This window comes from Abramis brama (assembly GCF_963993115.1).
Source record: "Abramis brama genome assembly, chromosome: 5".
NCBI lineage: Eukaryota > Metazoa > Chordata > Actinopteri > Cypriniformes > Leuciscidae > Abramis > Abramis brama.
In genome coordinates, this window is record NC_139967.1 from 13,231,850 (window position 1) to 13,259,563 (window position 27,714).

A 27,714-nucleotide genomic window follows, 5' to 3' on the forward strand; every position below is an offset into this window, starting at 1 on the left:
TCAAAGACTCTTCTTTAATCTGTTCTTTTTAAATATAAAATATACATAAATATACAATTTGTACCTACGCTACCATTCAAAAGAGGTCAATAAGATTTTTTTTTATGTGTTTTAAAGGATCCGTGTCACATTATCCTTCAGAAATCATTCTAATATGCTGATTTGGTGCTCAAGAAACATTTTGTAACAATATTATCAATGCTTAATATTTTTGTTGGAGCCATTGTTGGATAGGAATCACATTATAACATCCTTGTGTCCTTGCTCAATGAAAGTTCATTTCTTTCAAAAACAAAATATATAAAATCTTAATCACCCCAAACCTTTGAACGGTATTGGATATCTATTTTGAATCAGTTTAATACTAATGATAAATACTTGTGGTTTTAGATTTTTATTCAAATAAACCTATATATATATATAATTCCATCATTTCCTTGGGAATTCATTTTACCCATTGATGTTATCATTATTTTGTAATACCCTCATTATAACATTATTTTTAAAATGAAACCAGCATCACTGTTTAGCAAATATATGAAATCAAATAAAACCAGACGAAGCATGTATTCAGTTCAACTCTGTTTTCTCCATAATTAAGTTTATTATGAAATAATGATATAATGTTCTTATTTCAATCATATCACCGAATCAAAAATATTAAACTGTTTCCTTTGTAACATAATAATAGTTTCATGTGGCACTTAGTACACATGTGTGACATATTTCTTCCATACTGTCCTCTTACATTTTTTTATGCCCTAAAAAGGTCTTTAACACTCCAGCAGAAGCTCTAAAATATAGAAAGAGGATCAAGATGGAAAAAAAGAAAATCACACTATAATAGAATAAATAATGTTTTATAGCAATACTTTAAATATTGTGATTGGACTAAATACTATCCTTTGAAGTTATCAGACAAAACCCGAATATACCATAAATTAAATTTCGCACAAGTCCCTTTAATTTGGGAAAAAAATAAATATATATATATATACTGTATATAGAGAGAGAGAACCAAAAACAACCCAAAAAAAAAAAAAAGAAAGGAAAAACTGAAACTCTATGTCATGCTAATCCTAGCAGCGATAACCAAATTTCACTGACTTAATTTTCGCCTGAGAAGTCACATGGCGGGGTACCAGCTCATGGGGTTGGCATTCGCACATGCCAATGCACCTGTTCGAGGAAAATTTGGCAACCAGACTATTTTGGCACGTTAGACATGAATTGGCACGTCATTACGAGGTTGATCAGCAGGATTAAAGTCGTCCTGGTCTGAGTATCATTCCCTATAAAATGAAGACGGGCTCAGAGGTGGAATTATTACTTTTTAACAACTGATCAGCACTGATGATAGGAGAGAGGAAACAATGATAAAGCCAAGACCGAGAGCTCAGGATAAACAAGGCTCTGACGTAAACACGCTACAGAGGTCCACTGTTCAGAGCAAAACAGTTCCTCCTTCAGGTTTCTCTGGTCTGTAGTTTTCTCAGGGTACCCAATGGCTCCACCAAACCAAAACGACTTTAAGCTTGATCGATTGTAGGTTTCTCTGAATGTCAAAGTTGTTCCAATATCTGTATTTCCAGTAGACTGTGATCGAGTGACAAATTTGCAGATCGTGATCCACTGTTCTTTGAGACCCGTACGAATAGAATTACACAAATAAAAATACCTGCAATGAACTGATTCTCATGCAAAACAAACTAAAGAGTGCAGCAGGTTCCATCCAAGGAGAAATTGTCCAGGAATAAAATAAAAAATCTTCAGCTTTGACCAGACTCGAAACTGTCGGAAAAACACGTGATAATGTTGAGTATGAGATCGAGAGATAAAAGAGAGATTGGGTGAGAGAGAATGCCCCGAAAAGTCACAGTGCACGGAGGAACACCAGGGCGGCGCTAGAGAGAAAGAGTCATTACGGTGGTTTAGTGCTTCAAAAAGTGAAAATTCGCTTTTTGTCGATTTGTGTAGAGAAGAAGAAACCATAGGTGATTTTTCTTATTTCATAATTTAAAACCTCTCTACAAAGAGAGTGCTGAGGGATAAAATGTATATGTTTTGTGTGTGTGTGTGTGTGTGAATTTCTTTTCTGTGAATTACAACATGTCGTGTGCAGAATTCAGTGCAGCCAGCCCGGCGAGGTGTCCCCGTAACCCCAGTAAAAGAAATACGCCTGGTAAACCCCAGTAAAGCAAGGTCCGTCCTCTCTCCTGTAGTTTGTGTCGTGTCAGTCCTCCTCAAGTCCCACAGATGTATCTTAAGTAGAATAGTGCTTTTCCAAGTATAAAGAGGCCGGTGTATCCAACCCCTGGTAGGTGTGTGTTCTATTTTTTAAAGGGAGCTAACCGACTGAAGTTCTGCCAGAAGGGTGATGTGCTGCGCTTGGGCTCGTATTCATATCCATCCGCCTGCCCGTAGCCGTCAGGAAGGAGGTACTGCCCGGGGTTCATGGGGTCCAAAGGTGGTGGGTACGCTGGGGGGACCGACCGGCCCACACCTGAGAAGATGGGCACATAAGAAAACAAAAAGCCTGATGCATAAACTCAAGGTTTATCTGTGGTTAAAGTTCCTTTTATTTGAATTTTGTGTAGATTTATGCTGTATGTAACACCCACAGGCCACCATTTACTCCAAGGCAAACAATTATAATTTGCATTGATTTACTTGTACTTTCTCATTGGGACTTTTTCACCATGGTAACAGCAATACAAAAGAATACAGTTTCATTTATTGGATATGGAAATTGTGTTATGCAAAAAAATAAACCTGTCGATAGCAATATACATACTGTACAAACACAGCTGCTGCCATTTTCGACGATTGTTTTGTACGCTGTAATGGATTATAAAATAACAAACTGGTATGATTTTAAAAGTTTAATCTCAAATCAATATCTCTTATCCCCATTATTACTTATGTGGTGAAATGCCATGTAATATGTGGTATGACTGTACCTTATCCCTTAAATGTCCGTCTAGTTTGAACTTGCCTTGCTAGCAACTGCTTTCTTCACGGAAGCTTTGCGTTTAAAGACTTAATAATAAAATATTTCAACTCGAGACATTTTTCGTGTCAAACTATTTACTTATGTGGCAAGTAGCCATGTAAAAATTGGGATGTTTCAATAATTCCAAATCAAGGCATGTTTCTGTTTTTAACAAAGTACATCCAGCCGGTTGTTATCTCAGAATAAACCCCTTCAGGCTGATGCAAGATCCTGATCACTCTGTTGGGGTTTATTCTGCGATAACAACTGTCTGGATGTACATTATCCCTTACTTTGTTAAAAACAGAAACATGCCTTGAGAGGCCATGCTTTCACTGTGTGATGTAGCTGTCACGGTTTTGTTTTTGGGTTTGTTCATGTCATGTTTCCTTGTCTGTCATGTGATCCTGCCATGTGTTCCCTTGTCTGATGTGTCATGTTGTCATTGGTTCATTGTTTCATTGTTCACAGGTGTCCCTTGTCTAGTCATTAGTCTTGTGTGTATTTAAGCCCTCATGTTTGCCATGTGTCTTGGTCAAGTATTGTTCCCTGTAACCACTGTTTGTGAGTTCTGTTCATGTCTTGTTTTGAGATTTCATGCCATGCCATGTTTTTGTTTCATGTTTGGTTTTGTTTATAATAAACTGCACTTGGGTTCTCATTTACAACTTGCTTCCAGTGGATCATTTTACAGTAGCCTAATAGAATGCAGTTAGAATTCCCCCAAAATTCAATATATTTCTATATGGTATAATTAAGCAATATCACACAACCAAACGATGTATTCTCAGAATATTAGCACGATTGCACATTTGATATTGATTTTTATACAACAGTTAATACAACAGTCAATAAACAAGTTAATATTGTGTTACATTTTAGGCACAATATTGCCTTTTTATGCTCTATTTCGCCAACAAAAATAGTTCCAAACAAAGCCGCATCTCCAAGCAACACAGTTTCATTCCTGAATGAATCAGCATTTTTGAACGAAACAATGATTCAATATTCCATTCACAAAGGCAGTCACTTGCTTCGTTCCTGAATGAATCAGTAATTTGAGCGAATTGAATGATTCAGTGACTCACTCATTAAGACAGTGACTTGCCACCACCTACTGGCAGTTTTAGTTTCATGTTTAAAGTATTGTTTAATGAAAAAATATAAAAAGTCATATCATAATTCAATATTCAAAATATTATTTCTTAAAACATTTATCTCATAGCATTATTTATGTAATTGAAATTATAGTGTAAATACGTCTAAATGCTATTTAAGATGCAGCTTCAGTGCCGCCACTTCTGCAGATTTTGATGATACTGATTTCATTTGATTGGTAACAGCCCTATAATGTCTCATTTTTCTAATTGAATTTATTGATTAAATTTAATTGAGCCAAACCAAACCAGCCAAGTGTGAACACACCCTAAGAGGCTAAAACCAGATTCAACATCAAAATCTAACGTCTAATGTTAAAATGTATGTTTTTAATATAAACTTCTCCCTTTAAATATTTTGGTCAGTTCAAGGATCATTTATACACTTTTATATCATTTATTTGAAAGAATTAGAAGAGCAGTTTCATGTCTATCCTTGTATTGTTCAACTGTTGGAGGTTGACATGGGATTAGAAAGTAATTATTAATAAATAATGCAATACTTTACTTCAACAATACACTGTTGAAGATGTAATTAGTAGCTAGTTATTAATTACTTTTTTAGAGTAACCTACCCACCACTGAACATAATAATGGTCACGCAGGCTTCAAGATTTCATACCTTTCTGTTTGGTGACTCTCCTAACGGTCAAGGCGGCTTGCCTCTTCTGATACCCAGAGATTTCAAACCCTAAAGCGACAAAATGACAGACAACATTTAGTGTAAAACTTTAACAGCTTTGTGTGAAGAACAGAACAAAGTTTAAATCACTGTGAGAGTGGTGAACTTGTATGGTTACTGTATCGAAAAGGTCGGCCTGAATAAAAAAAAAAAGCTAACAGAACACAAATTTGAAACGGCATGAGAATGAATAATGACTAAATGCAAATGTTCTCACCAATCTTCTCATCTTCCTGGACCATCTTTCTTTCCTCCTGAAACGCCCGAAGCCAACGCATTTTCTCCTCCAGCTTTTTAGGCAAGAACAGATGGATCTCGTCTGTGTCTCTGTTGGCCAGTTTGAAGGCATTCTTCACGCTAACGTTAAAATCATCATCTCGGCCGTCGATTGCGTCAATGACCTCATATCGATCCATTTCAATTCGGCCCTTATAGTAGAGAATATCACGGCGAATGAGATCCTGTGGAAGGCGGAGAGACTTTATTAGTATGTCTGTAGTCGGTACTGACGATTTACAGACAGAATGAAACTAAATATTATATTAAAATAAATGTACATGTAAACTACATGTACATATACATACAAGGTGGGATAGGATGCGTGTGTCACCTTTCTATTAGAGATCATAGTGATTTGCATTACGAGTCTCCAAACATGTTTGATATAAATAGTAAGACTGCTAATTGGTTGGCTGGTCTGGGTAATCTCATATCAGTCTTGTGAAAAACAGGCGCTGATTATCTCAGTTTTTGTGTTGCTGAACTGCCTGTGTATGTCATATGGTGCTGGAGAGATGTTTTTGCACCTTTGTGGAGAGACTAAAAATGGGCCATGTGCTTTGAGCTTGAGGGTGTTTGGAGGACAGTGAAACACAAACGGATTTTACCTTCAGCTCGAATCCAAATCACAAACCCTCAGTTGCGCTACACCACCATAATTTGCTTTTCCATGCCTGTCTTGTTCAATTCTGCATCTTCGCTCTCCGAGTGAAAGTTATAGAGTGCAATGTGCTGAAAACATCATCAGCTGCCTGCTACCTTCCCTCAAAGATTCCTACTCCTCACAAACGAAAAACAGGACTGCAAGAGTCATGCCTGACACTATTTTTAATTTTATTTTTATTTTTTGTCAGTAGTAATCTATCTTTTTATCTATCTATCTATAGGTATCACTTTCTTTTTACCTGTTCTCTACACTTTATTTCCAGACCAATGTGTCCCAGTTAAAGCGGACTCCTACTTCATCATCATCAATTGAACTTAAGAGTGTTATTTGTCCCTTAATCCCCTCTTTCTCTCACCTTCTTGCAGAGGACCATCTGATGATCGAACAGGAAGAAGATTCTGGTTTGGCTGCGCCCGTACGGTTGATATATCCAGGACATCTCCCCGGTGTACACAAGCTCTGAGCTCCTGTCCAGAATATCCTCACCCTGCACACACACAATAACAAATGAATCATTACATCTGACACCACTGAGACTCTGATGTCTTCATGTCTCAGTATGCAGTTCTCCAATCAAATATGATGCCTGTGGTGCAGGTTGCACGTCAATAACAAACATCAAACATGTGCCATAGATGCCAGATTTCATTAGAAACTGCATAGAAAAAAAATCTTGTTTTTGTAAAAAATGTTAAATATACTACTTGTCCAAATTTGGAATAATTAACATTAAATGTTTTTGAACGTCTCTGCTCACAAAGGCTGCATTTATTTGATCACAAATACAGTAAGAACAGCAATATTTAAAAAAATCATTACAATTTAAAATAGAATTGTTTTAAAATGTAATTTATTCATGTGATGGCAAAGCTGAATTTTCAGTAGCCATGACTCCAGTCTTCACTGTCACATGATCCTTCAGAAATCATTCTAATATGCTGATATGATATGTTTCTTATTATTATCAATGTTTTGCTGCTTAATATTTCTGTGGAAACTGTAATACACTACCATTCAAAAGTGGAAGTGAAGTGATGTGTAGACAAGTATGGTGTCCCATACTCAGAATTTGTGCTCTTTGAAATTTCACCCATCCAAGTCCACAGCAGTGACACACACACACACGCACGCACGCACACACGCACACACGCACACATAGCAGCCATTTTTGCTGCGGCGTCCGGGGAGCGATTGGGGGTTAGGTCCCTTGCTCAAGGGCACCTCAGTTGTGGGTAATGAGAGTGGAAGAGAGAGCTGTACATTCACTCCCTCCACCTTCATTTCCTGACGGTACTGAAACTCGAACCTGTGACCTTCGGGTTCCAAGTCCGACTCTCTAACCATTAGGCCACAACTGCCCCCCCCCAAAAATTTGAGATTTAGGGGAAAAAAAGAAGAAAAAAAATAATACTTTTATTCAGCGAGGTTGCATTAAATTGATCAAAAGATTTCTCTTTCAAAAAATGACAAAAAAATGTGTATCATGGTTTCCAGAAAAATATTAAGAAGCAAAACCTACATATACATATATATTAAATACATAACAATAAACAACCAAATTTTCAGGTTCAACTCTACTTTTGCTCTCTTTTATATCTTATATACTGCTAATTAACTTGGTCTGAAAAGCTTTAGCCACACACCTCCCAGTCCAGTACAGAGGCCTGCCATTGGGCGATTTTGTCAATGTTCTCAAGCCTTCGTTTGCGTTCGTTGATTTGCTGAGTGACATTTCTCATTACAGCTAGCGCAGCAGCCACATACCGATAATCACTGCGAGAGAAAGGGAAAAGAATGAGCAAAAGAGAAGAGAAAGAAACGAGGGCTGTCAAAATGATAAGTGGAAAGTAGATATGTCAGTTAAAAATTAGTCATTTACAGCCATTATCTGCATGATGCACCGTGTTAGCATATCCATGTTTCTGTGTTTACCTGTGTTCTTGTACTGTGTATTTCAGTAACTCTGCTAGCTGTAGAGGGTATTTGCAGATTTTCTGGACTGGTGTGAGAAGGTAGCCGTCAATGGCGATGTCGATCATCTGCTGGACCAATCGGCACGCTTCAAAGAAGTGCTGGTATCGTGCGTCTCGCATAAGACGTGTGATCTCCATGCAGGCGTCAACGTGGTTGTTACAGTATTCCGAGTAGATCCAGAATCCATCTTGCTGTAAATAAAAATATAAAAATGTTAAATTAAATCAGTTTTCCCCTTGAAACATTATGTATATGTCAGTGATTTTCTATGTTGGAATACAGACGTGTTCCAAAAAGCAGGGTCCGATCTCACTGAGATGAGGTTCTTCCGTGTTAAACTGTTTCTCCAGGTCTCTGACAAAGCTTAACTGGAATCTGTAAATGTCTTCGATATTTCCAAATATCACTTTCAGCTGATCGTCGTTAAACATGTCTCTCCTCTTTTTACACTGACGGAGATACCCCTGAAACAGAAACACAAATACATACACAGATTTACCCTACTGTTCAAAAGTCTCTTATTCTCGGTATTTAATCACAAATACTGTAAAACGGTAATATTGTCAAATATCATTACAATTCAAAACAGAAAATGACTGTTTTCTATTTTAACACATTTGAACATAATTTATTTCTGTGATGGCAAAGCTGAATTTTTATCTGTGTCGTCTGTGTCACATGATCCTTCAGAAATCATTCTAATATGATGATTTGGTGCTCAATAAACATTTCTTATGATGTCTCGTTAGATTCTCACAAAGGCAAATTATCTGAGCCATGCTACCCACGTAAACTTTATAATTTTATACTTTTCCTGTGTTTACATTTTTTATCTCAATTGTGTTTATGTATATTTCTCCTAGGAGACAAATCTGAGACAGCCAAAGATTGTTACCTCACAGATGTCCTTCAGGTGTTTGATGTAATGTCGTTCTGTGCTCATGATCTCATTGATGACATTGGCCCTCATCTGGTCCCGGTTCTGGGTGGGCTGGCCCAGACACAGGCAGTCGGTGCTGGGGTTCGGACTGGCCTCCGCATGGCCGTTCTGCACCTCGCTGGAGCTTTCGGCAGCCTCGACCGCTGTGTTTTCCTCCTGATTTACCCATAACTAGAACACACACACACATTAAGACAGACATGACTTGATCTTCAAGTCCTATTATCATCAATTAAACTAATCATGATGATTGTGCTCACATTCGATTAGCATTCGGCTCAGAGCATCCAGAGTTAACAGTCTGCATGATTGCTTTCATAGGGTCATTAAAGTGTCTAGATGTTGCTTTAAAAGCTTCAGGGGTTAAAGTTACATTGACATGAAACAAAGAGTCAGATTGCGCCCTCTGGTGGCACCAGTCCAAACTACATTTTACCACATTAGAGGCACTGCAGTAATAAACACTTTACAAAATCTGTTTTCACCACGACATAAATGAATCTGCATTTGGACCTGTTACACTGCTGCCAAGATACACACACACAAGCCAGGAGATGAAAAGAGAAGGAGGGCAATACAGATGCGCAGTTAGGAGCATGGTGTGTGTGTGTGTGTGTGTGTGTGTGTTTGAGAGAATCTGATGTAATTTTATTTGCCCTGATTATGTAACTTATCATTTGCTTTCCCAGGTGAGCCAACTGATGTGAACACACATGCGCGGATACACACAAACTCTCTTCTCACACACACACACACAATGAAAACCCATGAATATGCCCACATTTTTATTCCGAGCTAGTAATATTTCTATGTTCTAGTTCTACTAGTTCTACAGAAACCTTTTTAGATTTTAAAGGTACACATAAGGTGTTTAAAGTGATAAGGACAACTCGAAAATGAAAATTCTGTTATCATATACTCATTGAACTTTTGAACAATATGTAAAATCATGTACACTCACAAGAAGATGACTCCAGTCATATCATTAGCCTAATCAAATCAGCATAAATAATCGCTTACTGTACCTTTAAGACATTATTTTGGTCCCTTTATTAAAGGAATAGATCTCACAAAAATGAAAATTTGGTTATCATTTACTCACTCTGAAGTAGTTCCAAATCTGTATGACTTTCTTTCTTTTGTGGATGACTAAAGGAGAAGTTTTGAAGGAAGTATTATTCTCTTTTTTCCTTGCATTTACAAAGAATGCTGGCTGGAGTGTTCAAGCTTCAAAAAGCATGTCACAAATGCACAATAAAATTAGCATATGACTTTAATCCAAGTCTTCTGAAGTCATACTGTACAATAGCTTGTGTGACAAACAGACTGACATTTACATTTTCCAATTTGTGAGTGAATCATACAGACCTGTTTTGTGAACCAGATCAACCGATTCAACTCAAAAGAACCAATCGGACATTTCTAAAGAAAGTTTTTACAGTGTTTTTACAGAAAAATACGGCATACAGGTTTGGAACAAATTTTCATTTTGGGTGAACTGTGCCTTTAAGCCATATTCCTTGTGGAAACTGGTTGGTCCCCACAGTGTAATTGATTTCAGGTTTTGTTATCCTTGTAGGGACATTTGGATTGCACAGAGATAGCAAAATCTGACCCACACATACACACACGCACACACACGCATACTGATGACCTGATCTGGAGTCCCAAACACTGGGGAAAAAAAGAAGACAAAATTAAAAATAGATTTTCATAAATACACAAGCCTGTCACAGATTCTATTCACCCTGAAACCATGTCCTGCATAACTCGCTCGCCCTCTCTTTCTCTCACACACTCTGTTTCTACACAAAGTCAAATGTCTAATCTCTTGAAGGATGTTTCTCGGATTAAGATCTCATTAAAATCTCAAATTATACTCTTATACCTAGAAATCTCTGCCTCAGCGCAACTTTCCAGTGCATTAGCCTTGCTAGTTGTCCGTCCTCATTCTCATCAATGGAAAGGCTTAGTTTAGGGATCCTGCTGCCCGGGTACACAACTCGTGTGTACGCGCACGTGTGTGTGTGTGTGTTGCTACGGCTGTGTGTTTAAAGAAATAGAGAAATCAGAAGAACACTGATGTTGCACACACACACACACACACACACACACCTGCCCACAAATACACAAACATACAAACTTCCATCTTCTCTTTCCTTCCTCTCAGTGTCATCCAATCTATTTTAGCCTCTCTCACTCTCTCCTCCCAGAGCAATCTGGTTTTTCTTTTTTGGTGGTGGTGGGGGGGGGTTGTCTGTTCTTCTCTCCTGTCCTCTAATGAAAAGTGACGTCTCATTTTATGCTTCATGACTCAACCCCACTGAACAGTGAAGAGAAACAAGATACTGTGTAAAAGGTGTCAGCATCTTACACCAAAAAACCTTGCAGGTGATATTAATGCAACATTCACCAATCTCTTTTACTTGGGTATTTCCAATTATTATATTCACCTATCCTTCTCAGATGTACTATTCACAAGTTTGCCTGCCCATCCAGTCTTAATAGTTAATGGTAAACAAACTTGGCTTGCTGTCCATAGATATGTATACATAAATGCCACACCTCTCCGAATCAATGATGCCACAACATTGCGCGGCTTCTGGTTGTGAATCTGCCGAGATTTAAATTCCCAAAGTCATGTGATAACCTTTCACAGGTAAGAATGTGTTGATTTGTGTTTTCATATGTATTAACTCAATATTACAGGTTTTATAGTATGGTAACTTTTTAATGTCGTATTAGCTGATGCCTTCGTCTTCTTGTATTGTGTTAGTTAAGCAAATCATCTGCTATTGCAGTCTATTGTAGATATAGATATTAATATATGCGTCTAACTACGGTTGTAGACGCAGTCAACTTGCTCTCGAGTGTTCAAGGACCATCTCTGACCATTCCAATATGGCGGACGGCTTACATATAGCGGTCCATAGAAACACCCACTAATGAGGCATCTATGTATATAACAGTACTATGTAGAGGAAGAATGAGAGAAATAGGAGATGGGGAGGTGGAGGGATGCTGTGACGGTGCAATGACTGCTGCTTATATACGCTCATAATGATGATTGACAAGGTTGAATGATTAGGCTCCTCCCGAGACACAAACCTACGTTCAGAACTTCATTTAAAATATCTGAGATAAGTTCACAATTAGCAACTGGTCAAAACATAGCAAAGCAAATAGGCTTCATTTGGGAGCTACCACAAGTTCAAATTGGATTCTGTGGTTTCCGTTTGCTGTGCCGCGACTAAATATATTGCAACATTGCAAAATAAATTACACCGTATAGTAATTTTAGGTCCTTGAAGGTAAGGGAAACATTTGCAGAAACCTGATAAATGACAACATAAAGTATACAGTCACATGAACTTCAACACACACACAAATAAACAAATATATATATATATATATATAATATATATATATATATATATATATATATATATATATATATATGCACACAGACACACACAATCAGCAAAAAAAGAAACATCCTCAAACTTTCTACTGCTTTTATTTACAGCAAATTTCTTAACACGCATAAATATTAGATTCAACTGAGACATAAACTGAACGAATTTCAGACATTTGACGAACAGAAATGGAATGAGTCCCTGAACAAAGTGTGGGTCAATATTAAAAGTAGCAGATAGTATCTAGTGTGGCCACCAGCTGCTTTAAATGCTACAGTGCATCTCATCCTCAAGTTCTCGAACACATTTGGGGGACATATGGTTACACAAGGTTTGGCGCTTCAAGGATGATCAGCTGTCCTTCCTGTCTCCCTGTCTTAAGCGTCTTACATTATGGACATTGCAGTTTATTGCTCTGTTCACATCTGCAGTCCTCATGCCCCCCTGCAGCAGGAATATGGCACGTTTATGCAGGGTATCCGAGACTCCGGGCATCTTTCTCCTGGTGTTTTTCAGAGTCAGTAGAAAGGTCTCTTTAGAGTCCTAAGTCATTGTAACTGTGACCTTAATTGTCTTTAAACCGTTGTGTCTTAAAGGGGTCATCGGATGCCCATTTTCCACAAGTTGGTATGATTATTTAGGGCCTTCATATAAAGTTTGTAACATACTTTGGTTAAAATTCCTTAATGGTTGTGTAAAACAACACCCTTTTTACCTCCTCAATATCAGCTCTGTTCACAGCGACTCGTTTCGGTGCATGTCTCTTTAAATGATAATGAGCAACTGCTCACCCCACCCCTCTCTTCCATAGGGGGTGGTGCTGCCTTGGCAGAGAGTATACAAATGGCTGAGGGCGGAAACATGCTAATACGGGACATTCCGTCAGTGGTCGTGGGCGGACCAATATGACATCATATTGCTCAGAAAATTGAAACGGCTTGATTATTGAGAGTGTTTAGACTTTTTGAGGATTAAAAAACAAAGGAGTGAATGGATTTTTTTCATTGTATGGTGGTTGTGTCCACACACTGCAAAGAGACATTTATATGCAAACACCATATAAAAGTGAATTTTGCATCCGATGACCCCTTTAAAGATTGTTCCACAGGTGCACGTGCAATAATTGTTTATGGTTCAAGCATGAAAAACATCATTTAAACCCGTTTTGTAGTCTGGAATTGCATGGTGATCTGATTTCCTAAAGAAAAGTAGAAAAACAATTATTATTTATGAAATGATTTACTCTCATTAATGCACAAAACAAATGCTTCTGTCATCTACTGTCAACATGCATCAGTGCATGTTGGAATGAGGTCATTTACTTACCAGAATCAAAATGTGTGCTGTATATCATACAGTTGCTAGTTGGTATCCAGCCTTCTCGCTTCACTGCTGCAATCCAGGCATCACATCGTTGTTCATAAATCTAAACACTTTCATTTCCTAAAGTAGGTTAGTTTCTGGCCAGAGGGAGCATCCAGCCACCGAGCAACATGGTCCTAATTTTAATTTTGATATTTGTAATAGCAGGATTAAATAAATGATCGCAATCCGATGTTTTGAATGCGCTCAACAACTAACGTTGAGCGGAAACGTCCAAGGAACAAAGACATCACTTCCTTGTAATGAAATTAGCCGTTGAAATTTTCTATATGTAGAATTCAGAAACTTTTGTTATTAGCAACACCGGTGGCCATTAAGTGAACTGCAGCCAGCAACTTATTGCTCGTGCTTGCATTCATCTCGTGTAAACGTAACGTACTAGAGACTGAACGTGATTCAAGGCCCTGATATCACAGTGAAGTTCTTTTTCGTTCTTCGCTTAGAACACACAACAAAAAAGACAGCGGTTAAGAAAGTATCCGATCATAGCGATCTGGATATTTGCACCAGTTCTGCGATTCACCAGCATCTTGCCGACAGATGTGGTAGTTAAAATGACACTGTTATGATAGTTTGATTATTATTATTATTATTATGATAGATGATATTCATCTGGTTATGTAAGGCTATAGTTTGAATTAATCCCTTTTCTTAAGGTTAATCCAGGTGAAACCGGCCAGAGTCCTCCACATATAAAATCAGTCTACAGACCTTTATAGACAACCTAGGAAGTCGGGGAAGTCTATTTTTTTAAGTTTTGTAACAAGCTGTTTACACATTGGCAATACAAAGGCGATTAATACATGAAAATTCTTACATATACTCCCTTTAAAGGTGAAGTGTGTAGGTTTTGTGCTACTAGCAGCACCCAACAGAGTTGAAAAATAATTAACAACAATGGGTAAGTCCTGCCAACAATTCATGTTATTGATTGAGCAATAAGCTTACATGTCAGACTGTTTAAAAGAAAAAAAAGAATTGTGAATGCCACAACTGACTGCAAACAGTAATTTGTTTTATTTGATGCTGCTAATGCCGCAGAAATTACACACTGCAATCGGAATAAAAGGGATTTTTTTTTTTAATTAAATGCGTTCCTCAGATTTGAGCTGTATTTGTTTTTATATATGTAACTTTCAGCTCCGCTGTACGCTGCTGATTCTCGTATGCAGTCACAGTTTGTGTTGTGCGTGTGGACTGTGAATAAACAGTGAGCAATGATTTCTGATGACACGAGAGCTTCAGGTCTCAGCAGGAGAGAGACGCCAAACCTGCAGGCCAGCGCCACCAACTGGTGTGACATAATGCTTTCAGACTCTACCCCATCTATCTCTCCCACACTCATTCTCTTCCTGTCTATTTCTCCTTGTCCTTTCTCAGTGTTGCATAAGAGATGCCCAAAGGGTCAGAATAAAGACATGCTGTACAGATTGATATAGTGTGTGTGTGTGTGTGTGTATGTGTGCGCGCGTGTGTGTGTGTGTGTGTGTGTGTGTATTTAATATGTATGTCTGTGTAGACACAGGTGATATTCTCTGTACAGCGAAGAGATTTTCTCACACCTGTCATGCCCGAGAGTGGCTTACACAACCAGCCATCTGCGTAAGTGTGTTTTTGGGGAGGAAGGGGGGATAGATGACTGTTAGAAAAGAGAGGAAAGAGAGAAAGTAAAGGGGGAACTGAGAAATGCACTTATGAAGCTCTATGTATGTAGCCAAAGTTACGACCAAGTTACATAAAAGTCCCATTAAAGAGCGCTCCAACTTCACGAACACACTCCTCTCTCATAAGCACATCTCTATCCTACACCTCCCTTTTATCCCTTCACCTATGATCCACTAAAAGGGTTTATGTTCATATTTCAGTACTAAGCTTGGGATTTCTCAGAAAGAAAACCAATAGATCACACACAAGCAAAAAGTTTGAGCTTATGACCACAACTGCAGTGGACTTACAATCCAGATGCTTCATCAACAATATGATAGCGGTTTTAAACACTCTATTGCATACATTATGAAAAAATGTAAAAAATAAAACCTGACTTGCATAAAATGCCATTAAAATTATTACTGTTAAAATCAAGAACAATTTTTAAAAGATAATATTTTGAGGGTCCTTGTTAGGTATGTTGTCTGGAGGCAACAATGTCGCAATGTAAAGAAACCGGCTGATGTCACAATTCTAAAAACAAAATCTAATACAACTGGCTCCTAAATTCAATGTATTTAACAAATGTATGTAAATGTTGTTATATAAAATGTATAAATATATTAAATCTAAATGAATAACTACAAATAAATGTAACTATATTTAACATAAATATACATGATTCTCCATGTCTGTTCAAAAGTTTGGGGTTAGTTGGTCGATTTTTTAAATGTTTTTGAAAGAAGTCTCTTATGCTCACCAAGGCTGTATTTATTTGATCAAGTAAAAACAGTAATATTGTGAAATAATGTTATAAATTTGAATATATTGTAAAATTTAATTTATTCCTGCGATGCAAAGCTGAATTTTCAGCATCTTTACATGTCTTCAGTGTCACATGATCCTTCAGAAATCATTCTAATATGCTGATTTGGTTCTATAGAATCATTTCTTATTGTTAAAATAATAATAATAATATTTATTTGTAAACATTTCCAAAGCATTAACAAAACGTTTCATATAATTACAAAGTTATAACTATTTCACAACAATAGCCCTTTCCACAGAAATAATTAAACATACATAGAAATATTAATATAACAATAATAGTAATAAAAATAATAAATATATAAAAATATAAATAGGTAAATAAACTTTAGTATAATGTGCACGTCAACAAATGAACATAATATCATTGTAGGAACATTTCTTATTATAATCAATGTTAGAAAAAATCTTACTGAACCCAGACTTTTGAATGATAGTGTATTTAATCTGCATAATAAGTAATAATTTATAATTTGAAATGTAGATTTAAAAGATAACATATACTCATATATAAGCTTTATAGGTCATTTAAGTTAATTCATGAAAATGCAATGGAAGAAATTGCATTCATGTCCATTTTATTGGCATCATGTGCTTGCAATGTGAAGAGAATGGATTTGTTACCCAGAGGGAATGTCGCGCAATAGAGGGTTAATCTTTAGTTATGGGCAAGGACATCACCCCCCAGATAGCTAGCGGCGAATCTGCATATTATCAAGCATGTCTGTGCTAGCACACCATTAATATTTCATTTTTACTGTGCAGCATGTTCATAATGCCTTCTTTAGTTTTATTCATAACATTTCAAAACATTTTGCTCATGATATTATATCTATATTTTGAGTTTTCCTTCTCTCTAGCTCTCTTTACGTATACAAATGTGATTAAACAGATCTTTAACAGTCAATGGCCCTGTTTACACCTGGTATTAAGATGCATTTTGGTCGATCGGATTCGGATCACAAGTAGACGAGGGAGACACATTCCCGTTTACACCAAGTGTTTTAATCCGTCTCTTGTCCACTTTTGACCACTTCTGTCGTGATTTCTTCGAGGGGATGGTCTATGGGTGGGTAAATGTACGGACTTTTTAAGATCATTCGATCTAATGGATGAAATAAGCTCACGCAATTTTTATATGAACCTTCCCGGAGACGACAGAAATCATACGGAGACAGCCGCAAGACAACGCCGAGCGTTGGTGAGGAATGGTGAGAGAACATTGTGCTTGGTACGTTTTTCGTCTTCAAACCAAACATGGGTCTTCAGCCGACAAAGTTTAAATCCCAATTCAAACCAAGGTCCATGCACAGCCTGGTAGGTGCAGGTAGATAGCAGGAACGGATTTAAATGACAAAAATAAGACCACTCTACCGCACACTGTTGACTTTACTCTTTTATTTTATTCAAAGCGAACAACGCGTTTCGCATCAAAGTTTAAATCCCGTCTGGCTAGCGCACTTCCCATAATGTTTACGCATTAGGTCAGTAGGCGGTCTTTTTGGTTGTTCGAACGCGTTCGACCACAAGACTCTGGAAGTGGTCGAAAGTGGACAAGCTCAAAACGTTTTAGACCCCGTTTACACGTGTATTTAGCGTCGTCCTCTTGTGATCCGATTGACCAAAACGCATCTTAATACGAGGTGTAAACAGGACCAGAGAGGCTCAAATTAAGACCAACATCTGTTCAAGTCACAGTAAAATAGAAATAAACAAGATGTCACCAAATACTGTCAGAAAAGAAGGAAATATTGATAGTTGTCATCGTTAAATGTTATAATTGAGTGAGCATTACATTACATTAACAATATCTTTTTCCTATTTCAGTATTTTCAGACAGACCCAGACTGTCACCGGCATGAAGATAAGTTGCCATGGAAGCGAGGCGCAGCGACTGTGGCGGAAACAAAACGTTGGAACACAGCGACAGCATGTGAGCAGTAAGCGATGGGATGCATTCAACGGTCAAACGGTAAGCAGTGGTTTTGAAAAAACGCACCTTAGCCGTGGCGTTTGTGAGGCGTGATGCAGCGACAGGGTTGATATAAAAAAGCTGTTTGGTTTGAGGGGGGTGGGACTCCACCTTAGAGAAACAACAACAGCAACACAAACAAGAGTTTGGGTTCAAGATGGAGGTTAAAGGGAAGAATGCGACCTCTTCTGACTGATTATCTGAAAATGTGTCAACTAAATATCTGCAGATTTATTCTATTGTTCATTTCTCGAACAGGCCTGAATGTTGCATCTCTTTTAAACAGCTCTATCTGACGGCTATTCAGTTAGAAACAGTATTGGATATGAAAACAGCTGGGTTAAACAGATTTGGTTCTGCAGGTGTGTATTAGACAGGTATTTGTTAGACAGGTGGGCATCAGACAGCTATATGTCAGACAGGAAAGTGTTAAAAATCTAAAAAAGTGTTAAAACTCACCCTGACGAAGCTGGCAGGAAACCAGCCCTCCTCCTCGTCGATTTGACCCCACCACCAGTCTTTATTCGAGGCATCCAACACCTTGATGACATCACCTGCCTTGAAGGCCAGCTCCCGGTCAGCCATGGTCACATGGTCCCATACTGCCTCGGCATTCACTACAGAGCCCCCACTGACCAACTACAGAAAGATAGAAAGAGAGGCGCAGGATAAGCCACAGGAAGACAACAGTTACATAACATCAGAAACATTCTGGATTAACATCAAACAGTCACATGCTGGCTTCCACTCCACAGTCAGCGCTCTGGAAACAAAAATGACAGGGGTGTTGAGCTATAACGCTGCATCTCGTTTGGGTTTGCCTTGTTTCTCTAACTGCTTTGGCTCAGTTTTGAAACAAAAGGTGTAGATGAGGTTGCAACTTGCTAGTATAGACACAACACCCCTATTCTCTGTATTTTTTCAAAATTTGAGAGAGGTTGATAGGCCTTATTAGAATATTGCAGTTTTTCTCAATCGCTTCGGCACATTTTTCGAAACTGCAAGTGCAATTGTCACAACTGTTTACTGGAACATCAGAACTCTATTGCGTGTCTGCGAAACGTAGTAACTCACTCAAAACATTTAATTCATACTTCAAAACCTAGCTATTGTGTCAATAATATATATAGATAAAGTACTGTGCAAAAGTCTTAGGCACTTTAGTATTTTCACCCCCCAAAAAATGGTTTTAAGACAGTAATTTATATCTTTTGCTGTAGTGTATTAATATACATTTGTTAGTGTAAATATTCATTTACATTTCCAAACATTCCTTTTGCCATTAATTGTAATAATCCAGTGATATTTTTGTATGGACAAGGAGTGACAAGAGCCGGAATGATCCACAAAGAGATTTGATCTCACCATCATCGAGTCTGTCTGGGATTATACAAAGAAACAGAAAAAAACTGAGACAGACTAAATCCAAAAGAACTGCGGCAATGTCTCCAAGACGCTTGAAGAAACTGGCCTGCAGTACTGTGAAAGGTTTTAGGCACTTAAAAATAATGTCATAAATAGATTTTATTTATCAATTAACAAATCAATATTTGGTGTGACCACCAAGTTGTGAAGAGTTTGACAATTGCACTGAGAATCAGTTTTGACCAACAAGTCATGTGCATTTAGTCATTTTGCAAATTGTAGACAATTATACTTATTCTTTTGCACACGTGCCAAAACACATGCAATTTGCTTAAATCAAAATGTGAAGTAGAAACTAATTGTTCAGAGATCTGAACTTATTGTTTTGAGGAAAAAAAAGTCTAATTTGAGAATTGAGCCAAAGTGATTGAGGAAAAACTGTAAAAAAAAAAAGAAGAAAAGAAAAAAAATTGGGGTCAGCAAGACTTTTTTAATGATTTTGAAAGAAGTCTCTTACGGTCAATGAGGATGCATTTGTTTGATCAAATATACAGTAAAAACAGTAATATTGTGATTTGAGAAATATTGTTATTATAATATGCCGATTTGGTGCACAGAAAACATTTCTTAAAATCAATGTTGCCAAAAGTGGTACTGCTTAATATTTTTGAGGAAACCATGATACATTTTTTTTAGGATTCTTTGATGAATGGGAATTTTAAAAAAGCATTTATTTAAAATTGAAACTTTTGTAACATTTTAAATGTCTTTACTGTCACTTTTGATCAATTTAATACATCCTTGCAGAATAAAAGTATATGTATATTATTTAAATTATACTATTATTATATTTTAAAAATAACCTTTGAACTGTAGTGTATAATAAAAGACTCAAAACATGTTCATTGCATCCATTTTCCTTCCACTGTCACACAATTCTGCTTCTAGGCAACAAACATATTTATGCAAATCCTCATTAATCATAATTTTTATGACACATAAAATAATACATAAATAAAACTATAATTTTAACTATATATTAAACTATCCTGTTATTTGATGGTTACGAAAAGCATTTATGAGGGCAGTTCTCTTGAAAAAGAGTAAAAAAACCCACAAAGCATATGTCATACATCAATAACCTGCCTTTAAAAAGCTATTTTCAAAACTGAAAGTCAAGAAAGTGCAGCTTCTAGTCCTCTATCATAAATGCGATTGGCTGTGTTAGCTGTAAGGTAGGGCTACACCTCCCAAATTAAAAAGTATGAATTCATTTTTCTCCCATATACTGTATTTCTGTATCATAACCAAACTGTGTATAAATGTAACTGGCTCTCACGGTTCTTTTGTGTTCATATAGGAAGGAAGTTGCAATGTACAAGGTCACAGAGCTATACAGAAGCTGTGCTTGAGTAACCATGGCTTCCATGCTTGAGTAAAGACGAGATGCGTTATAGTATTGCTTCCTGCTGACTTTAACATATACAGGCCCATGACAGCGACTTGAGATGATGGCAGGGTAATTCTCTACACAGAAACACTCATACATAATCAGCTCCAAGATTTCACCCCCACAACTCCAGGCTGTTTTCCTCTCTCTCTCTCTCTCAGAGGCAGCCAGGCTGTAAAAAAATCTCTTTTTTGCGCATTTAAAAAGAAACAAATGTTATGTTGTCAGCAGAAAGAGTAAAATCTGTTTGATTTGTATATAGCAACTGCATTTGATACACACCACGGCAGTTGTTATCTCAGTGTCACAACACACTGTGGGTAAATGCGAGAGTTCTCTGCTGATCTGATATCTAAACTCCATTACTGAAATCTGTTGTTTGTGTGTACAGGGCACTGAATTACCAAACACACACACACACACACCTACAGATACACACAGCCTTTAAGGGTTTGAATTATCGCTCCATCAGTATTCCTTTTATCTACTGTACAGAATCTTTTCTAGAGGTGATGTGTATCTGAGTGTGTGCAAATGCATTACTTGTGTCCTGTACATGTTTCTAATTGGCTATGGTGGCTGTATCTGTATAACGTGCTCGACAGCTTTGTGTACAGGCCAAGGAATGTGTCAACAAGTGACCGCCTATGTATGAATCACTCAATTATTCATTCAAACGATTTGTTCAAAAACGCTGCTTCATTCAGGAATGAAACATACTGTCTGTGAGTGAATCATTGAATCATTCACTCAATCATTCACCTAGCATTCGCTAGGTGATGCTCTGCTGTTGTTAATTCCACTGTCATTTGTTTAGAACTATTTTCATTGGCTGGGTAAAAACAGACAAAGCTACTGGCTATATTGTGTCTAAAATATACTTCTTATAATTTCACAAGTCACAGTTCAGTTTGTTCCTTGATTAAACTTTTGATTAAAAGGCATTTAAAACATTAATTTCCACAATCCATTATACTAAAATACATTTAAAACTCTTGACTGAATAGTTTAACATGTTTTAACCTAATAAAATGCTATTTAACAACTCCGTTTCATATGTTTAAACTCTCATTCAAGTCATAAACATATTTTCTTCCAATGCTTTTATTATAATCTCACTCGTCAGCTCTTGGATCATTACAGTGAGTTTAGTGAATTTTTTACCGATTCATCACTAATGTCAGGAAAATGAATGAGTTAGATTTATTAAGTTAAAACAAAATATTAATTTGAGAAACATCTCTCAGTGCAGTCTCAATAATGTTGCAACGTGTTTCTTTTTTCTTTCTCTCTCTCTCTAAAGGGAACAGTAGGCAGTAGGATTATGCAAATCAGTCAGAAAAACTGCAGTGGAAAAGCTGTGTTCCTGTCCCAGCTAGCATCAGATCACACTAGAACAGAAAAAGAGAACAGCTGATGAGGATCACAACCCTTAAACATCCCAATTCATCCACAGCTTATTCTCACGTAAGATATTATTATGTGGCACTGCGTGTATCAGAGCTGTAGGCTATCAACCACACACTGAAATATTACACCGCACACATGATAAAATGATGCAACAGCCCCTGAGATTATCAGATTGGATGGTGATGAATTTAGCGGGATTAAACAGTGTCTCTAAGAGCCAAACAGAGGCAATCTGTTCATAAACAGTGAGAATACAGCAGTACAGTAACACTAGCATTATAGGGCCTTGACTTTGTGTGTGTGTGTGTTATCTGTCGACTCTTCATTCCTCCTGCCTTTATTCCTGCATGAATGAACTGTACTCAGGAACATTCTTCCTCTTTTCCTCTATTGTCTTGCTCAGTCACTCTTTCTCTGTGTAAATGCCTTGGTGCACACATCTACAACACTGCATCCTTCAGCCAACAGCCAGACCTCACGCTCATTAAATTGATTGTGGATCACGGTTTAATTGAATGGGCATCTGTTAAACGTTTGACCCAAATCACTGAGCTTTCCCTACAACTGACAACTGACGAGGGATGAGTTTGACTTTCTGTTTTAGACCATTCTGTCTTCTCAGCAGAAATGGTGTGTTCTGGCTTTAGATAAAAGTTACACGTCTGGGTTCAAAAGTAAATTGAGAATGCCTTTTGAATTACAATTCATGGTCTTGAATTTGAATTGAGGTAGAATGCGGAATCAGAACTGCAATTTAAATGTAAGAAATGTGAATGTAAGAAAGTAGAATTAAATTGACTAATTTTGTACTGTAAAAGCAAAGTTTGTCCATGTAGACTTGTTTGAAAGTTTAGCAAAATTTTGGCCAGTACGATAGATAGATAGATAGATAGATGGATGGATGGATCAAGTTTAATAAATTTACTTTTGTGAACCGTGGTGGAAGAAAACTCCATTCCCAGAATACCTGTGTTGAATATCTTTGAGTTGCAATTAAATAAATTCCTCGTCCTGTCATTCGAAGTCAAATTTTAATTAAACTTTCTGTGAGGAGCAGCCATTTCTTCAGTTCTAGCTATATATCAGCCTCATTTGAATCTAGACAGATTCAGGTTTCAAACCAGTTTTGTTACAGCTTTCATTTTTAATAATTCACTAGGAAATAGTCCCTTCACTAGTTCTGCACAGAGATGTCAGCACACTTTCTGCTCTAAGAAAGCTGCCGTTCTTTGGACAAACAGAATAACAGAGGCCTAAAAACAATCAAGGGGGTGTATACCTCAACATCTGGCATTCCAGCTGCTGAAGGAAACAGCTGCTATAGGTCAACACTTTCACTGACTGCCATCATTCCATCCAGGTTCCCTTAAATGAAATAAAGAGCTTTGGGTGTCTAAACAGAACATGAAGTGCCTTGTTCATTCAGCATCATCATTGCTGCACTACAGACAGAACAGCCCTATAACTCAAAGGAATATAGCATGGCATCCTTCTAGCATGGCTGCCTCAACACAGACACACACGCACACACACCTGACTGGGGAGGACGATTATGTAATCGGAGTACAGTGGGCTAGGAGTCTAGGAGGGAGAACTGGAGAAAGCACGTGGAGAGAGAAAGGAAAAGAGCGGAAGAGAGAGAGATTGCATTAAAATAGACTGCTACGCTATGGATTAAGCTCTCATAACTGGATACACACACAAACAAACTCATACATCCATTAGTTCTCCTGATATCTCGCAGAGAGAAAGAATAAAAGAAAGGAAATGTGCAGACAGCGAAGTAACATTATGAACCGAATGTTTTAAGGAACTATTCGACTCTTGAGCTGCTTAGCCATATGATGCTGCTTAAGCCTGTTATTCCCTCCACATTCTGATATGAATCATCCTGATAAAACATTTTGCACTTTTCTTGAGGTCTAAATTTAGATTATAAATGCTTTAAACCCATGCAGCATTGCCTGCCCACACGGTTCCTAAAACAAACACAAGCAGAGAAAACGCACAAAAGCCTTTCAGCCATGAAAGATGCAAAAGATACGTGTGTGATACAGCTCACATGAAGCCGCTGTGTGTGCGAGTGTGTGTGTGTGTGTGTGTGTGTAGGTGGGTGGGTGGATTCCCAGCCCACGCTCCCAGTGCAGATGTTTCTAAATCTGGCCATTCTCTTGGTTTTCCCACTCTTTCCCGCACTTACGTAGTCATATTTTTGGATGCACATGCCTCTCCATGTGAATGTCGTGCACCAGCTCTGTGGAACCGTCCTGAAACTTCAAGTCGCTGATTTGAAAGGTCAGAATGCACCCCTATAATGTGCACCATGACATCAGAACCTCCATACTATCTAAAGAACCTCCATACTTGTTCTGCAATCACCTTTTACGTAAGAGTTTCGGAGCTGAATCCAGTGCATTTTAAGATGGCTACAGAGGACAGGATTAGAGGCTGTTGGCGTCTAGAGAGTAGGATGTAAAATGAGTCTGTAAGATACCGTTTTAACGAATACGCCAACATGCGTATATATACGCTCAAGATTTTCAACTAAAAGACTGCATCTGTCTCCAGGGCATATAACACAAACTATATTACGTCAATTGCAACATCAAGACGAAGTCACTTGCTTGGCAGCACACTTCCCAGACTTCCCTTCACCATTAACAGGTACATCAGATCTGTTGGAAGAGAAGGACTGCATGCTAATGCAAAAGGGAAATATCCTGCTATAGCCTGGCAATACAGAATGACAGTAAGCATTCGACTTCCCACACCAGTGCTAACTGATGTCTCAATGCATAATTGCGATGTGTGTGAACAACCTCTTTACACGTGACAATATGTTTACACAAGGAATATGACAGAACTTATAATATGTTTGGTGCTTCATATCAAATGTCAGTTACAAGTTACATGCAATGTGTACTTTGCTTAAAGGAAAACAGAGCAGCTAATGAATCAGTTTACAAAGACACTGATGCAAAACCTTCTTTTCCTTCATTAAAGGCTTTTAAAAAAATGAAAGATGTTTAGAGATGATGTATTGTGGCTTTCAGCGTCCAACAAAGGAGTTTGATGCAGCATGCCGTCAGTGAAGTTTTCAGGAGCAATATTGTTTCTCCGTAGAGACAGTGAGTCAACGGTTTCAGCACTTCGGTGGGATGCATCCGAACCATTATGCTCCAACGCACAACTAAACCCCAGGTCTGCAAAAATGTGCTTGCAGCGTGAACACACGAAACACTAAGACTGACAGTTTGAGCAACGTGAGTTCAAGGGAATGATTCAGCTGATTCATGTTTTAGCTGATGACAGTGATTCCGTAATCATCTTTAATGAGAATACGCCTGTTTGTCCTCTAGAAGGGGCCAGGTTAAGGATAAGCATGTTGGAACACCATCGGTTTAACCAATTAGAAATGGTGAAATCCCTATCATACATGACCATCAGTGTTCTGAGGCGAAAGAGGAAACTCTGTCAAGAAACATAAAAGATTTACAGGACAAAAAAACATTGAAGTATTGCACATCTGAATTATAATTTGACCTGCAATCATGTTAAATTAAATGACAGAACTGGTATAACATAAATTAGCTGAGTCTCTTGCTTCATTTTATATATAACATCCACACAAGAGTTTTGTCTACATTTACAAGTATCATGTCTGATCAGAAGAGGAGGGATGTAGCACTTTCCAACTTTTACTGGACCAACAAAGATCACACAATTTGGGACAGTGTACAAATGTTTGTGACAATTTCATGCACACAAACAGTTTTGAATTTTTAGCCTATGATTCATGTATTTCCATATTTGTTTAAAACGAAAATGTTTTTTATGTTCCCATTTAGAATTAAAATGCACGGCACAATAATTATTTTGAACAAGCACATTTGATTATCACAACAACAAAAAAGACTAAAATGTAAGTGTATTTTACAGTGGGACAAATTGTACAAAAAAACACTGAGTTACAGGATTCATTACAACACTCCCCTACTACAGTCTACCATATTTACCTGCATAAAAAGTGTGTGAAATCTGACAAACCATGCAAAGGAATGTCACACGTTTAAAGACAACGTCTGTGTTTATAGCCTAAACCCTGGATGAATGGGATGTGCAGTAAGACTTGGCTTCAATATATGACTATTTAGGTGGAATTGCCTGGATGCATGTTTTATCTCACAATAAGTCCAAACGCATAGAAATACTCTTCCCGCTTCCTCTATTTCTAATACGTGTAGTGTAGTGTGATTATAGATCAATAGATCTTTATTGGATTCTCAATGAAACTATTTACCTATAGAGAAACCAAAGACAATAGTATGTTGCACAAGAAATGAAAGATGTGAGAGGCAGAATGAGCACTCAGGACATGGTCGTCAGGCACCTGTGATCAGTGCGATCGGCTCACGGACACACCTCAGTATTTCCCCACAAGGAAACAAAATACGTTAGCATTCTTTCACGTGCTCGTTGACCACTCGCGCATTTTGCCAGAGCTCCACAAAACCTACAGCCTCAAACGAAACGTCGGCCTCCGCCGCAACCCTTCACGGCTTTTACGTTTTTTATCCTCTCGAACGCTTGACAGAGGCCAGATTCGCGTCATCTCCGGTCTAGCGCACAAATCTCGTCGTTTGACACGGATAAACTGCGCACCGCCGATCGTATCTGTAAAAAATAAATGAAGCGGACGCATGCGTTTGTGCGTGCGCGCGCCCCGGCACTTGACTACAGAATGCCGGTCGCTCATAATCAATAAACGAGAAAACTCGCATCAGAATCACGCACGACGAAGAAAACCAAATGGATTTGGCGCACGCACACGCGTCGCGCTTAAATTAAAGGTGAGCAGCTCCTAACGGACACCGTGACACATTTAGGAGAGCGCAAAATACACCAACGTCATTGACATGCCCGAGGCTGCGCTGAGGTGCTGGGTATCCCCCTCTGTCGCGCGCTCGCTCCATCTCTCCCGTTTCCATAGCACTGGAACGGTGCGAGTCTCTCCGCGCGGGCGGACGGACAGCGGCGCGAGGGGGAGCGTCCATTAACTCGCAACCTCCCTGGTGAATAAAATGAAAAGGAAAAAATACTGCACGGTGCCGAAATGTCATTCTCGCGCTTTCGCGACCTCTACTCAGCTCATGTATATCCACCATCGCCAAAAAGACACCCTCCCCCCGCCCCCCACCAAACCACCTTCTATTTTTCTACCCGTTAACAGAGACCGACGGTAAGCCAGAAGAATGGCGCTCACGGGAGCATCACAGTCAGCCTCACCTTCATCATCCTCAGGGTCAGTCCCGGTCCTGGATCAGTGTCCTTTCCGCAGGTTCGAGCCCCCGACGCCAGCTGCAACCCTGTATCCGCGCCCCCGTGAGCAACGCGCGGTGTATGGAAGAGAAACGCACGTCCGTTTAGACACTGTTCCTTTCTCACGGCGAGGTGGGAGTCTGCGTCTCTCTCTCTCTCTCTCTCTCTCTCTCTCTCTCTCTCTATGAAAAAAGCTGAAGTATGGGCGGCGCTTGTGCACACAGAACACATAC

General features: G+C 38.3%; 1 protein-coding gene across 2 annotated transcripts; it reads right to left on the bottom strand.

The window, feature by feature from the left end:
* Positions 1–27,632, bottom strand: arhgef9a (Cdc42 guanine nucleotide exchange factor (GEF) 9a). Of its 2 annotated transcripts, XM_084115004.1 has the most exons (11): positions 27,449–27,632; positions 18,397–18,576; positions 17,965–18,048; positions 8,647–8,862; positions 8,036–8,215; positions 7,710–7,942; positions 7,421–7,550; positions 6,133–6,264; positions 5,049–5,292; positions 4,772–4,840; positions 1–2,503 (listed from the first exon to the last, which is right to left on the bottom strand). In XM_084115004.1, exons 1-11 carry the CDS (start codon positions 27,455–27,457, stop codon positions 2,331–2,333), a joined length of 1,650 nt encoding a protein of 549 aa, XP_083971130.1. In that variant the 5' UTR covers positions 27,458–27,632; the 3' UTR covers positions 1–2,330. The 2 variants fall into 2 exon arrangements, with proteins under 2 accessions (XP_083971130.1, XP_083971131.1); XM_084115005.1 differs by lacking the exon at positions 17,965–18,048.
* Positions 27,633–27,714: the final 82 nt, after the last annotated feature.